Here is a 16443-nt window from a genome sequence, read left to right on the forward strand (position 1 = left end):
TTTTTTAATGTTTGTTGTACAAGGTCAATGCCACGTTTTGCTGAGTTGAGCTGCAACTAATGAGAGATCGGGAAAGGTCACAGCCCAGTGGCTTATCTTGAGCATACTAATTAACTAATGATCTAATTACCAACACCAGGGTTTCCCTAACAAACCCCCCACAGTGTGGGTTTTGATCGACCAAGATATCACTATGTGAGTTCATGTGATTCGTTTAACAAAACCTTCCTGAATTCTCTTTCTACATCATTCATCTCTTTCTGTGGAATTGATATGGTCAATAAAATCCAAATACCATGTAATTCTGCAGTGTTCTGCGCCCCCCTTGGACAGGATGGTCCATATATCCAAACAGCTCCACATCCTCCAAAGTGCTTGTGTTTTTAACGGCTGCTTTATAGTCTGTGAAAGATGACACCGTTACTGTCAGTCACAATTAAAGAACAGCTGATGAGTAGGTGAATGTTAAAGGCTCAGCTCAGCCAAATTACCAAAAAACATTTTCTCATGTACATTCATTTCTTCTTGTCTTGTGCATGGGATCATTTCTCTGTACTCGATTATCTGAACACCAACATTTCAAAATTTCACCAAAAGGCCTTCAAATCATCTGAAGAAATATAAACTTATTCAAAGCATATTCCAGTTCTAGCACATTCTTTAAGCATGTAAACACACTCAGACACACTTTTTGGATAGATTTTTGCCTATTTTGTACTCATAGTTTTTTTTTTGTATTTGATCAAATACACATATTTTGTTAATATAGTTAATATTTTGTTTTGATGAGTGTTTAATAATTAGTGTAATGGGTCAGAGGGTTATTGCATTTATGGATAATTTCACCAAAGAATTTGTTTAACATTGGTTGTCCAGCAGATGGCGAAATAGAGGCCAGGTTATAGCAGCCATATCTTCACCCACTAATCTTGACGATGTGGTAACTGAGATCAAAATCATGTAATTTGCTACTTGTTTGAAAAACTGACCAAAGCAATTCGATTTGTCTGACTCTGAAGTGAAAAATAGGAAGTAGTTGTGAATCACACGTGAAATATTGGGAGAATCCTCAGTCCATGATTAAACATTTGCTTTGCCTGTTTTTTGTCTTTTCCAATAGAAAAACAAGTGAAACTGTACATTCTGACCTTTTTCTCAGCCACAACCTACAAATGTAATATTGCTTACATCATCTGCTAACATGTGGTGAGTTGGCAGTCTCAATTATTACCACTAGAGGGAAGCACGACTGTGGTGTAGCTCGTCAATATAGTGAAGTGCTGACTCACTGTCAGAGAGACCTGCAGCAAAAAAAAAAAAAAAAAAAAAACATATGAAGCATCTTCACAGGGCTACTGATGGATGATAAGACACTGTCTCTTACAAACCCAGCTGACTGGAGCAGGTAGTAATTACGCCAAGGTGTTCAAGTCATATGCACTCTTGATTCATGCAAGATATTTAACCATTAAACTTGAATTCAAGGAGGGAAATTCTGTTTTTGTATAACCTTAATTTGGCCTGTTGGAGTCTTTGGATTTGTAATTAGAAATGTGAATAGAAAACAGCATGTGAAAATATAAGTTTAACAAGAACATGGCCTGAATGAAAGCATTGACCATCTGCATCAGTGTCAAGTGTATAACTGGGACAGATACTTGCAGCATTCTCCTGCTACGTGCTAAATCAGTTAGAGCAAGGTTCAGGCTTACTTGTGAGGCCCAAAAGAAGCTGGTGCGGACCTCCTTATCATCCCCTCAGTGTGGAGCTGACAGTTTATGCTGAGATGCCCTCTGCTACACACTGAAATGTGTCAGGCTCAAGGTTAACTCGAATGAAACATTTCTCTGAGAAGAAAGAGGCTATTTTAAGGCTGGTCTGCATTCTCTCCCTGCCTTTATCAGTCTGTCCTGATGTGTGTGTGTGTGTGTGTGTGTGTGTGTGTGTGTGTGTGTGTGTGTCTGCATAAAACACGTCTGAGCTCTGAAGAAACTGTACTTTAATATTCTACAGATCATTTTAATAAATTCCTCCACATTCACTGCAGAAGGCTGACTACATTCATACATCATCTGAAAGCTAAATGGAGATTGAGAGGGAGCAGCAGTGGCTGATTGACATTTAGAGTGCTCTAATCCCGTGTTACTTATAAATCCTGCCAAACTATGAGTACAATCTTTTCTATAAAATGTGTAAATTGCTCCTGTGTCACAGTTTGTTATGCTCGAGCTGTCTGATTCAGGTTTTGTGAGTTTCCAACACCTTAGCTCTGACACAGTAAAATGCTGAAGCTTCTGGCTGGCATCTACTTTAAGTGGCAAGATAGAGCATGGCTGTTGTGCAAGAATATATATCCTGGACTGCATTTACAAGAAAAAATAATACAATGACAGCTACTGGACCATTATGAACCACTTTGTGCATATTCTAACATGTACTCTGTACACATGTAACTGTGCGGTAGCATGCACCCTGGAACAGGAGCTACTTACTGGATGCCACAATATGTCAATGCATTGCAGTTCTTCTTGCTAGTGCAACAAAACAGGGAAACAAACCTTCCTGTGCAACAGTACTGAAACATGCACTCAGTTGTGAGTCCACCCAGCTAAAACTGATGCAGTCTAATTCAAGAGAATATCTCTCTTGACATGTTGGTGTTGGCATATCCTTCATTGGCATATCCTTCATTGGGCGGACAAAACAATAGAAACATCTGTCAGTTTAGCCGCACCACGAACAACACCCTCCAACCATTTCAACAGTGCACAGTAAACAGTCTAATTAAAAACTGAACGTTATAACCTTCATGAATGATTTCACGGCTGTTGCGCTAGATTAGGTTTAGCTGGGTGTGCCTAATAAACTGGCAAATATTAGGGGCGTTTTTTCTGCAGTTTAGTGGGTGTTGCCAAAGCGAGTGCTGTATGATGGGTTGTTTTTAGCTTCAACCTTTAACCTGGCTAGCTAGTGCTTAATTGTGGTGGAATTATCCAGACCAAACTCTGTCCAGTAAGCACGATTAAACCGACGGTGCAAGACTTAGCCAACTGTTAGCCATGTTAACAGCTAGCTACATGTTTTGCAGGTTACCTGTTTTGATGGTTGAAATAAATACCAAAGGATTAACGTTAGCGGTCCTCCAGAGAGTCAGCTGTCAAGCAGAAATTAATAGTGTCACGTAATATCATGTGAGAAGATAGAGATAGCAAAAAACGACACACTTAAGCAGTCAAACATTCCCAAGACAAGAGCTGGGCGTGATTGACTGACATGGATGAGATTAGCTTCACAAGAGAACATACCTGGACAAGAATAGGTATGAACAAAAGATAACAAAGGTAAGATTAATTCTTTACGGATATACATTAAAATTTTATTAGAGTTGTGTATGAGAAAAGGGTTCAAGGATTTTAAGTTACTTATGTATTTATGAAATACTGAGTAGTAGAAGTGTGCTAGCTAGCCTAAACTGCATGTACTGAGCTAAACTGTTAGCTTGTAACTAGCATCATTCGTGATGTTATTCCGCAATTCGGCCGCTGAGCGTCTCCAACGCAAATCAAAGGTATAAATCAACGCGTATTTTTTCACCGGTTATTAAGGAGTGAGTTACATCTCTTAAAATATTTTACTTATGATTAAACGTTTATCCGGGCCAACACCAACGTTTAATAATGTGGCAGTGTGCCGATGTGCTTTGCTCTGCTAAGATAGCATTATTTGACAGTATTGGATATTTTCACTGAGGGAAAACAGTTTTTTCATTTGTGACAGACAATAATAATAATAAACCCCACTTTAGTTTTCTCAGCTGAAAACAGTTGGGCCAAAACACATTAAATCCACTGATTAATGCAGATTGTAGTTTGTCTGTTGAAGATGGGAACATGAAATAATAAAGACCGGTAGGCTGTAACATTGTCAATTTTTACTGTATTATTTAGGGGAACAATATTAAAATTAAACTGTCTTTATTACTGTTATTTACTGAGCGACTATAGCCCTTTTATTATTTTAGTGTTTTTTATCTTATGCACAAACACTTTCACCAATCTGCAGCTCAATAATAATCGTTTTGAACGCCACACTGTCACCATATCGGTCTTATTTTGAAAGCTGCACCGGAAACATGTTTTTTTAATAATCTGGGCGGTTTGACACGTTATCCCCTGTCTTCACCTCCCTCCCTCCTCTCCCTCACCCCTCAGCGTTCGCCTCATCCTCCGCCCCCCACCCCACCAGACTCTTCTCCACGTTCACACCGGTAGTTGTCATGGCGATGGAGTCAGCCTCGGCGTCGGCTCCGGGGGTTGTTGCCATGGAGATCCCGGTGCGAGGTGCGCTCCCGGTGGTGGAGGAAGACGAGGGTTACAGCGCGCCGCCGCCGGGGTCCGAGGAGCGACTTCGGTACCGTCGAGGAGGAGGGAGACGGCGGCGAGGGGTGCCGTTCAACCGGGGCGGCTATTACATGCTGATAGTGATCGGGGAGATCGGCACGGAGCACCAGCTGGACAACGCCAAGGCGCAGATACAGCGAGGTGAGTGATGGACGGACCGCCGGCCTGAATCTGTGGTTATTCCCTGTTTGGCAGCTGTGTTTCAGTGTCCAGCTTTAGGATGGGAAGACAGGATATGAACCTGAAAACAGCAACAGGAGAGAAATGTTTTGACGCAATGAATAGAATAGTATCCATAGGTAGAGGCAGTTGCTGCAGCATTGCACCATGGGACTCGACGCATTTTCCCTTACCCGCTGCGAACTCGATGACTGTAAAATTGCAGACTCAAGTTGTAAATGCAGCAGAGGTCTTTTTACTTTGATGGAGCAGCCTCCCACTCAGTCTTAACCAAATACTGGTCTCTATTTCAAGGCTGCTGATCAATTCCTCAATCAGTAATTAGAATTTAACAGACCTGACCAATCAGTTAAGCAGAACATTTCCACTCTGCTCAATAATGTGCCTGTCTGTGCTGCAGCAGCCATCTAAAATGCAGTTTGAGCAGTTGTGTGTGTGTGTGTGTGTGTGTGTGTGTGCGCGCGCATGCGTGTGTGTTTATGCTTATGTGTGCACCATGGGTGTATTCCTGGATGGGGTGTCATGTACTCGCGAACCAGTAGAAAAACAAAATCTGCAGGCTGTGCTTAGCAGCAAGAACACAACAACTTCACAGATATTATATCATTATTCTGCCACGCTCAGGCGTCATTACTCAGCTGAATATCTCGGTACTGTCGGAGTTCAAACCCAGTTTCTCCTCCTGAGGAATCACAGCAGTCTGCAGTCGTTCTGTCATTGTGGGCCATCTGAAGTTTCAGTTGTAAAGGGATTGTTGAGCAGTTGAGAAAGATGCAAGGACTCAGGAGCATGCTGGCCCACTGCCTCTCTAAGCTGTCGTCAGTCCAGATGATGAGTCGCACTTTTAGATGCCAGTCCGGCGCCATAGCAACCCCAGCCATCCCCTCTGGCCTCCTCTTACCACTGTAAGGGATTTGACTGCTCTGCTGCTCTGTGGCAAGCTCAGTATCACACCCCCTCGGCTCATTATAGCATCGATTCTTTCGCCCAGGTCTGTGTTTTCAGTGTGACTCAGTGTGAATGACCTGCCATTGACTCTCATTATGTGTTAGCTGCAGGGTCCTTGTGTAGGCCCGCAACAAGTCATCATCACTGCAGTGTTATAGTCAAACAAGGCAAAACAAGAGATTAAAGATCTTTTTATTTGGACGTATTTGATTTGATTTCCCTAAAATCTGTCAAATGCTGCAACCAATAATTCTTTTCATTATTAATCAGTGTGTTTCATTGTTTAACCTCTAAAATGAAATTAACCCTTGAAATGTATTTATTTATTTATTTATTTTTGACCTAAGGCTTCAGTTAATGACTATTTTTTAAGAATCTTCCTATTAGTCTTTTGAATAATTAAGTCTTTGTTTGGTCAAAATAATGAAAAAAAAAAGTGAAATGTGAAAAAATTAAATTGGTAGTTTTGTTGATCAGCACTTTAAATTCTAACGATAAACATTTTTGCAAATCCTCAAATTTCAGACACCAGCACAGGGGATTGTTTTGCATTGTTGCTAGAAAAAAAGGCTTTACTGGTTACCTGATTATCAAAATAGTTAAGATTAGTCTCCTGTCATCGATTGATTAATTGTTTGAGTTGTTGTCCAACCAGCAGTCCAACCCAAAGCTCCTAGATTTACCATCAAACAGCAAATCCTCAGATTAAGCAGGCCCTAACCAGTTAATATTTGCTTGATACATCACAAAAAAATCATTTTATTTGTTGTCAGTTTATTTTCTTTTTAACTTGATAGATAGATAGATATACTTTATTTATCCCAAGCTGGGAAATTGCAGTGCAGCAGCAGCATTACACACAGTGAAATAAGTGAAAATAAGACTATAAAGAACAAACTATACATAATAAAAATATACAAATAGCGAGCAGTAAAAAGATTATATACATAACAAAATAATAAAATAGCCAAATAGTAAACAGTAGTAAAATGGAGGAGGAATATATATATATATATAGAAAGGAATATCAAATGCAAATGAATATCAAAATAAGAATATCAAAAGCAAATGGCAGTGAAAATAAAGTGTACCGTGACTGTAAGAACAAACTATATATAATAAAATATCGAAATAGCAGCAGTAAAAAATTATATACATAATAATAAAATATCAAAAGCAAACAGTCGTGGTAAGAAGTATTGTATTATTATTATTATCTTCAGCTGTTATTGTACAGTGTAATGGCATGTGGCAGGAAAGATTTCCTGTATCTGTCCCTTCAACAGCGGAGCTGTAGCAGCCTGTAGGAGAAGGTGCTCCGCTGTCTGTCCACTGATATACTAATCAGTTAGCTGCCTTATTGTTTCAGAATGGAATCTGACATATTAGCATGCTGTCAGTACTGCCCAGATTTACTCTTCATTTCTGCCATTTGTGACACTTCTGTGTTTCAGAGTAAATTGTTCAAATACTGTATTAGCTGCTTTACTATTAGTGCATGTTTAGTGAGGACAGTCAGGAAACATGAACTGTGCTAACGCCACCAGGATTACAGTTTGTTTATTTTTTATTCAACCTATGGCTTACTGTTAGCCACAGGTGAAGGATTTCCACTTCAAATTAATACATTTATCCTCTTAGTGTACTTACCTGCCTGATTGGACAACAGACTTTATTTACATTTTCTTCTTCTATCCGTGTTTGGGAATAATCCTCAGAATCAGCTTAAATATATAAACTCACAGAATGTCATTTCTGCCAGTAGGGGTCCCCCTATAAAAACAATGAAATCAGAAGACGCAGTTTGATGAGGCAGTGTTGGATCATGGGAGTGGTTGTTTCCATTGTTAAACGACCACCATTTCCAATGAAAATCAGACATGACTCAGCCAGACGAGTTTACAGACGAGGTCATGTATTAAATTTGTATTCGCGTTCCGTTCCTTCCTCACTCTCTAATAAATCAGCTGATGTTTCCTCTGTTTCTCAGGAAGTTATAGCAACTAGAGGACATTGACAGGTGACCAAGTGAAACTCACCATTACCATGATTAAATTATAGGCTTTAGGTTTAAACATTGCTTCATGGCATTTTAATGTGGAAGTGTTACATATTACCTCTTTAATTTATGTAACATTGCACTGCCAATTTGCTGTTTGTGTTCACATTGATATGCACATGTTGCTATCTAGTCTTCATTTGCAGTTAATCTGCAAATGAAGACTAGACTAACTTCCTGCAGCATTCATTTGTTCACTACTGTGTGTTTACTTATGGCGTCCCTGCACCAAATCCCTAGTATACTTTATTGATCCTGGAAAAGAAAATGACTGTTCCTGGGAACAGAAGCTAATCAAACATCACAGACACGTCCTGAGCTTGTGATCCAGTGTTTCTACCTGAGGTGAAAACTGTGGTTCTGACACTGAGCTTAGGGCTCTTTTCCTCTCACCTCAGACACCATGAAGACACCATGTTCCAACCCTGAATTCAGATTTGGAACAGTGCCGTTACACTTCTACATGCAGGCTACTGTAGATGTTCTGCAGCATTAAGCAGCCATAACCCTTTGGCTCTATCTCAAAGTGGGAAATTATGAAATATTTTTAACATACATGCAGTAAACGACTCAGTCAGTAACTGATGAGATATCAATAACATACTTATATTAATATCATTATTAGCATTTCACATTGCTCTCGTCCTCCTACCTTTGGAGGACCAGACACTCGTCTCTTGTAGTTTGGAAGGTGGCAGTAAAAACTTGATGGTTTTGCCCTTCACAGAAAACAACAGCTGTGGTCAGCTTGAATTATGACGTCGGCAATGAAGTCCAAGTTTTCACACTGGACAAAAAGTTTGGAAATGTCAAACAGAAACTTCTGCATCATAACCCACTGCTCTGTTATTCGTTTTCATTGTGTTCCTAGCTGCCATATCTCTGACATATCATGATCAAAATCGTGCTTTTAACTTCAAACATTTTACAGCCATTTCTTAAGACTGCAGCATATAAGTGTTTGATACTAAAAATAATGAGGGTGGAGTGCCAGGTGGATCATGCCCACTTTACTGGCCATACTGTCACTAAATTAATCTTTGATGCACTGTTTACTGAGTCTACATACAGAAACAAACCAAATAACAGAATATTTCAGTCCAGCGCCGTCTTTGCCTCATCCTGCTGTGCCAAGATGTCATTGCCTTCTTACTGCCCCTTGAAGCTGGAGAGCAGATTTTTTTTTAAAAAAGGGCAATAGGCTTGTTTCCCGTTGTCAGTCGATGAGTTTGCTTTTCTTTTTTGTTTTTCTGATCTATCATGTTCAATGCCATGAACGATCCGGAAAACAGGGGAACAGTAAAAAGTAGCATGGAGGACAGTGACAGTGTTATGGCCGATAATGAAAATTTTATAATTAGGGCTGGAGTCGATAAATACCCAGACTACTGCAGAGTCATTTGATCTGGAATTAATGCCAGTTGTACCCTTTCCCACTGAAGATAAAAGCCAGATGTTAGTGTGTGTTTGTGTTTTTGTTCAGTGTGACAGAGGGTATAGTGGGTGTTTGCCCCCAGTTGGTTGCAAGGTGCAGCAATGAACCCATCCAACACTAGACAACAAACTTTTACTCGCCACACAAAACTGAGATTTATGCTTTAATGGGTCATTCGCAAACAGTGTGTTTTGGTGTGAAGGGTTCAAGGATGAGAGCTAACTTGTTTCTTTGGCAAATGTAAGAATGATGAAATTCACCATTGTACATGGTAGTGCAACAGCCACTTTTTTAACCTTATCAATGGGAAACATCAGTGAGTGTCTCCCACACAGTGGATACGAAGGTCCCAAGCTGGGCCATCATTATGTATGCATATTGATGTGCAAGTCTGGGTGACTCTGTGACTTTGAACAGATATTGACTACTAAAAGTTAAAGGACAGAAGAGGTTTTTACTCCACATTAACTTGGAAAAGTTAGAAATAGAGAAAATTGACATTTTTATTTTGTGTGACCAACAGTCCAAGACCCAAAGATATAGAATGTACAATATGAAAGAGAGAAAAGCAGGAAATCCTCACACTTGAAAAGCTCAAAAGCAGCAAATGTTTTGCCCTCTTGCTTTAAAAATGAGTAAAATGACCTATTATCCAGTTATCCATATAGCTGCCAATATTTTTTCTGTTTGTTGATTAATTGAGTGACTCATCATTTCAGCACTAAACCATCATCACTTTACATGCATTAACACAAAGCTGGTTACTTTAGTAATAACACTGGTAGATTAAAACTCTCCATGCATGTATACACATCCAGTGATGGCTCTTCTCTTCTCTACAAACAGCCAGTTATCTCTGAACATCTTTTCAGTGTTTGAAACACTGACTTTGTGAACTTGCTGACTCATGTCATCCCCCCAGATTCAGGTGCATAAACATAAAGGCCTCCTGTATTCCCATTATTTTACCTGTCTAAGGTGGATGCTAGCAGCCTTTTTATCGTGAGGATTTGCGATGAGAAGGCGTCCGCATCAGAGTCAGAGGTTGTCATTTTTATGCGTCTGGTCGTGCAAAGAAAGACATTTGCCGCTGAATTCTAACGAAAAGTTGGTAACAGTGACACAGCATTTCTGGGAACAGACTGCAGTCTGCAGTGAGGGAACATTTTCTCCTCAGTTAAGGGCAAAACAAGGTCTTCAAAGTGTTCTTTGTGAAAGAGGAGATTGTAGCACAGGGGTATGGATTTGAAAAAATTAGAATAATCTTATTTCTTGCTCTGGCTGAAGTAATCCACAAGTGGATGCGATGAGAGAGGTGTGTGCATTGGTGTCTATCACACTGGATGCGATCTGACAAGTTCCCTCTGAAGTTTGATTCACTGCGGCTCAGCAGGATCTGATAAAGCTGGTGTGGGTATGTGAGGGAGATGCTGATCAGTTCATTACTGAGTCATTTCTTCTGATCCAGTTAACTTGGAGGCTTTTACTTTTAACGAGATATAATTACTTCATAAGGCCCAAAACATTTTATGATGATGCAGTGTAAGACTGATAAACAATTCAAAATAATGAACTTTTCAATACCTTATTATATTGATATTACATAATCAGTTAAAATATGTCACCTCCCTCTGTTTCATAATTAGTATCAACCCTGCAGTTATAATGCATGTTTATTGGAGGAGTTTATCCATTATTTCTGAATTAAAAACACATATGAAAGGACAGAAAATATACATAAAAGATTGAAAGGCTGCTGTATATGTGGTGTGAAAGATGTCTCTTATAGTGACGAACCTACAGAGAATCATCACCTGACTCTGCTGTTCCTTTCAGCTCTACAGACCATTGTAATGTTTTTCTGCTCATTGTTGTGTTTTTCCGGCCCTCAGCTGTACCGTTTTGACTCACCGTCATCGCTCTCATAAGTGTTGTTTTCCAGCCCGGCAGCGGTTTTCAGCTTCAGCTAAACAGCAGAGAGACACAGTTAGCAAATAGCTGGTGAACGTAGTGGAGCATGTAGCCGCTAAAGTGACAGATATCACCCTCAGGTGTTGGAAGAGACCAAAACGGAGCTAAAAGGAGTGCTAGAACTGTCATGTGTTGCACTGTATCCACTGAATGTGTGAAAAGCAGCTGTTTCTAACAAGTTTTCCCTAATCAGCCTAAAATCAACAATAAATATGAAAATGAACTTGGCTTTCACCACCAGTTGATAATTATCCTAAAAACAATCATTTTGTGAGAAGCATAGGGAGAGAGCAAATATGGGTGGATGAATCAGTGCTGTTGGGCTTTAAGCATGATGCACAGGTCTCTCTATATATCTCTGTATAGTTTTTAAAGTGATCTTATTGATAGCTTCACGTGAGTAGGTTTGTCAAATGGTTATTTTTACTTTTGCTTGAGCAATTTTTTATAGGAATAATTGTGCTTTTACTTGAGTAAAGATTTTCAGTACTCTGCTGATGTGAGAAATGCACGTTGTGCTATCAGTCTCGGGACATTTTGAATGCCAGCAGGCTTTCTGCTCATCAACCTTCCCTGCAGCTTAAACAAAGTTAGAGATCAAGTTGAGGGGAGAAGGTGGGAGGAAGGCGAGATGCTGCAGCAACATCTGGCGAAAGGTTACCTCAAATTCACAAAAACAGGGCAAGCAGCATCAGGAACTTGCGTGCTGAATGTCTGTTTGTGCTTCGGGTTCATCAGATACCTCAATTTCACTAATGTCTGCCCTTCCCTGCTTCATGGTGTTGTCCTCAAGCAATCTCTCTCTTCCTTCCTGGCAGGAATTCGATCCTGGGACGTCGACCTCAAGTGCTGCGACCTTGATCAGCAGCTGCAGCTGTTTATAACTCGTCACTCCGCCCACTTCTCCTCCGAGGTCAGAGGTCAGTACGATAGGGAGCTCCCTGAGTCATTTCAGGTCTCTTATTCAGAGACAAACATTCGATACACTATAGACTGTTTATTGAACAGATTTGGAACAGATGAAGCAATCACTAATATATAAGCTGAGATGCTGTGTATGTTCTAATTCTGATCAAGCGAAGACTCTGGTGGGTATGTATGCTTCTGCTACAAGAAGGGATGAATTGCAAATGATCAATGATGAATTGCAGATCTTACAAATCATCTGACAAACTGGGCTGACTATGAGCTTGCAGTTTTCTGATGTTATGTCACATGATTTCTGGATTTTTAATTTGCCAAAGTTAGTTGCTGCCATTTGGAGCCGCCAGTGTGCCAACAAATTCCTAATGCAGCGCGATGAAGCCCTGCAAACCTACAGTTACATACAGTTTAAACCTGAACACATTGCAGATATATTGATTTGATATTAATACTGGTGTATCAATGAATATACCAATATTGTGACATCAGACTAGGTATTATCTATTCTCTCCTTCATGCTGATTTACAATTTAGTAATCTTATTTTCTGAACTTATTTGCATTCAATCTCTGTCTGCCTGACCATTGTATTCACTTTGCATTGCACAATGCATTTATAATAACTGAGCTAAGAATGAATTTGTTAATTCAGTGTTTGTTAATTGCAGGTTGAGCTACTTAAAAAAAAGCTTACAAATGCTTGAGATTGGATATTTACTTATATTGAATATTTGAAATGAAAAATTTCAATAAACAAATAAATGGCTTTCAGAATTATCTACTGAGCATTAATAAGTTAAAGACACTAATATAGACTTTAAAAAAACAAAATAATGAAATCATTTATTTTCAATTAAGACATCATGCCAACCCATTTAATTATTGGAGGATGATTGACAGTGGTGGACATTTAATCCATCTGCATTGCATCAAAGCTGAACTGTGTGTATAATCACCATGGTGACTGTTCGCAGAGCTGTGGACCTGCAGTGTTAGGCCTGTCTGAGTGTGTGTGTATATTTGTGAGTGTGTGCGGCCTCTAGTGTCTATGTGATGTGATGATTTAGGGCTCAGAGCCCAGTTTGAAAGTACAACAGATGCTGCATAGGGAATTATTTCAGTCATCTGCCAGGTAAGGGCCTGATGGGATCATCATATATAAATACACACATACACACACACACACACACAAATACAAGGAAGCAGACAACCACAGGATAGATTATTATTGCACTGGTGGCAAGTGCTAAGTAGTAGCAGCAGTCAGCAGAAAATGAAACAGCATTTTTCAGCACAGTTCCTAAACGAAGCAAATACCATTGGAGGAAACAGAGGAATTCCTGTGAAGCAATAAACATTATGAGTACCCGTCGTTCATCTGTCATCCAGTCTGTCCTTCTGGGTTACTTTTATAAACTCCTCCACTCCTGTGAACCAAAGTGAGTCAGCTTCATGTGTACTTACAACTGCTGTTTATTGATACAGCTGCTGATACAACATCCACATATTTTAGTGATTAATTCCCTCACATCTGCTCTATCTGTAACACGTGAGAACAACATCTGAACACCTTTTGGTTCTCTTAGATTTTCTTTTTACCTCAGGGGACAGTAACGTGTGGATAAATATTTATGTAGATATTTAATAGGTCTTGGTTGACTGCATTCATTTTGCTTTGAGAGAAGCTGTATTGATTTCTAAATGGTATATTGGATTTCTGAGACACTGTCCTATAATGTAAAAAATAGTGGAGAGACAGGACATCCTGTAAGTGTCATTGTTTCAGTGTCCAATGACCTTAGGTGTCCTCTCTGCAGATGATCCTGAATCCCTACAGGTCGGGTTCATGCTGGTGTTTCACAATGTTTTGTGTACAATGTGTATGGAGTTTATAGTGTAGACTTATTGTATTGTGTAGACTTATTCCGTTGTATCACATCTTTTTCAGAACATGTTTACTGCTTTGGTAATTCTGTAAATCCCATTTGTCAGTGTGACGTTTGTCTGGATTTTCAGTTGAGTATTTGACAGTTTGACTGTTTTTTCAGTGATAGCTGTGTTTGTTTCTAATGCAAATTACCCTGTACTCATACAGCACAAGAAAAGCCAGCGAACTGACCTAGTCATGAGAGCTGCACAGCAATTATCCAGCTTAAGTTTGTCCAAATTTGGCAGAAACATTTGCCACCATAAGCTACTGCTCATACCAGACCAAGCAAGGCTGTAGTAACAAAACCTCTGCTTGCATTGGATTGAGCAAAGGTGCCTTTTAATGCAATTCAACTTTTCATATGTCAGAGGGAAAATATTTCTTCTTTCAAAAGTTCCATTGTGTCACTTTGATACCCAATGTCACAAACTTTATGCTTAGATTTTTTCTCAGCATCGACATATAGCGTTATGGAGCAAACTTCATCTGTCATTCTTTACAGTTGAACACACTGGACTGGAACATATTAGGATTCAACAATTATACATCCAGTACATGGTGTTAAAAAGTAACCGCGTGCTCTCCCAAACTAATACAAGACAATGCAATGAAAATGCCCCATCTTTTTTTCTCTAAAAGACTGTGAGGTAGCTGAGGGTGGACGGCCAGGGATGGATGCTGGGAGTATTGATTGCATTACCCTTTTTTCAGTACAGCACACAAGGCAAATCAATAGCACTTCAATGGAGAGCAATCCTATGGCTGCGGTGCAGAAATAGATAAGGGGATCACATTGCTTTGGGTTGGCGGAAAAATTTCCATTGTGGGAAAGTGGCAGCAACAGTCGTCCCTATCCAGGCGGCTGGGTTTGAAAATGAGGCGATAAAGTGAGGGAGGGCTGATCGGTTCACTGATAAAGTCTGGGAAGGTCTGGGTGAATGGATTGTATCGATTATACTTTCTCTCTCAGTTAGCTGAGGTGCTCTTGGGCACCCAGTTTAGGCTTTAGTGAAGGAATGATATTGAGCTCCTGTTGTATGACCGAGTCAGGCTGCTGTATGCACAGCAAAACATTTCTGAATTAATAAATGCTCACAGTATTGTGGTAACTACTTCTATGGCTGATTCCTCAGATTCAGCTTTACAGACTTGCCAGCAAATCTTTGAAAGAACATTTAAATCTTACTTTTCAAAATATATGCGTTTGGATGGAGAAAATAACCTGCTCAATGTGCAAGTATCTCAATATTAGAGAGATTTAGTTAATTATATCCTCAACCAAGGCCTTCAGCTGCCTACTACCAGATATTCCCTTTTCAAATTCCGTTTTTGTGACGCTGTCCCTTTTCAAACGTTCAGTGTCATTTTTTGTTAGATTTCTCTTTTTTCAGCAAAACTCTACGACGTTGAACCACAACAAAGGGACTTTTATGTTTGACAGCTCGTCCTTGATTTCTCTCGATGCACATAACTTCTTTTCAGTCATGAGTGTATTGTTTTCTCCAAGGGGCAGTTGTCAGTTACTGTAATTGAAGGAGGTACAATTTATGGAAGTAATTGTATTCCTGGACTGGCTGCCATCAAAACCACTTTTAGCTGCGTCATAATAGAAACTACTGAAAAACCTGAGACAGTGTTGGGTTTAGTCTTCAAGTTAAAATGCTGCCAACTGACAAAGTCGTCTGACGACAACAAAGCTTGGTTTATTATTCACAATGAGACATGCAGTCTCCCTGGGTTAATGCTACCTATCTCCGCTTGTTAACTAACAAGAGAAATTGAATCTCAGCTTGTCAGGTTGTTATTAAATGGGACATTTCCAAGCATTGTTATTATCAAAAATTTCATGTGTTCAAACCTGGCTAGAATAGTTATGTCTTCAAATTTCACACTACACTGGTTTTTAATAAACATTTCCAAGGTCCTCTGTACTGCAGAATAAGAAATCTGTTTTCTTTTCCTACTGTAGTGGCATAGTACGAGTTCACATCTCAACAACACTGGCACACTGTGAGTCACCAGTGGGACTTACTGGTTTTGCCTGATACCAAAGATTACTGCTGCATCCAAAATTCTGCTGTTGTTTGTCCACAGCTTTGTTTGTTATTATCTCTCCTTGTACATGTAATCTGTATCTGCAACCAAATCTAATGCAGAATAAATGCATGGCCTACAGTGCTTCAGTCCCTCAAGTTCTTAAGTGTCTTCAATGAACATACTGGTGCTTTGAGTATTTTTGTCCATTTGACTTCTGATTTCATAGGTCTTAATACTTTATAATATACTAACTAACATCCTTTGTAACCTTTAGGTTTTGATGACAAGTGACAATATTGGGCCATTGTAACACAGCTGAAAATGAATATAGACGTTGCAGTCAGGGAAACTTATTCATAGATTGTCTGTATTGATCTGAGGTCTAAAATTCTCCTTCAAAGTTTCCATGATGATCATTTTTCCATTTAATGGGTACATTTAGTTGGAGAGTGATGACACTGCTGTTCGGTACAGCAGCCTTACAGTAAGAAACACAATCACCCTTTTCCCTGAAGGCTGAACAAGTGCACCTGCTAATATTCAGCTGTCAAGCTGAAAAA

At 39.6% G+C, this 16443-nt stretch overlaps 1 protein-coding gene across 1 annotated transcript in view; it reads left to right on the forward strand.

Annotated features, from left to right (window-relative positions):
- The first annotated feature begins 4276 nt into the window (after window positions 1-4276).
- Window positions 4277-16443, forward strand: part of map1ab (microtubule-associated protein 1Ab) — a 69297-nt gene continuing 57130 nt past the window's right edge. Inside the window, exons 1-2 of the mRNA XM_041938700.1 lie at window positions 4277-4541; window positions 11812-11913. Coding sequence (XP_041794634.1) covers window positions 4277-4541; window positions 11812-11913 — 367 coding nt within the window. The remainder of the gene's footprint in view (window positions 4542-11811; window positions 11914-16443) is intronic.

This window comes from Chelmon rostratus, chromosome 6 (assembly GCF_017976325.1).
Source record: "Chelmon rostratus isolate fCheRos1 chromosome 6, fCheRos1.pri, whole genome shotgun sequence".
Classification (NCBI taxonomy): Eukaryota; Metazoa; Chordata; class Actinopteri; order Chaetodontiformes; family Chaetodontidae; genus Chelmon; species Chelmon rostratus.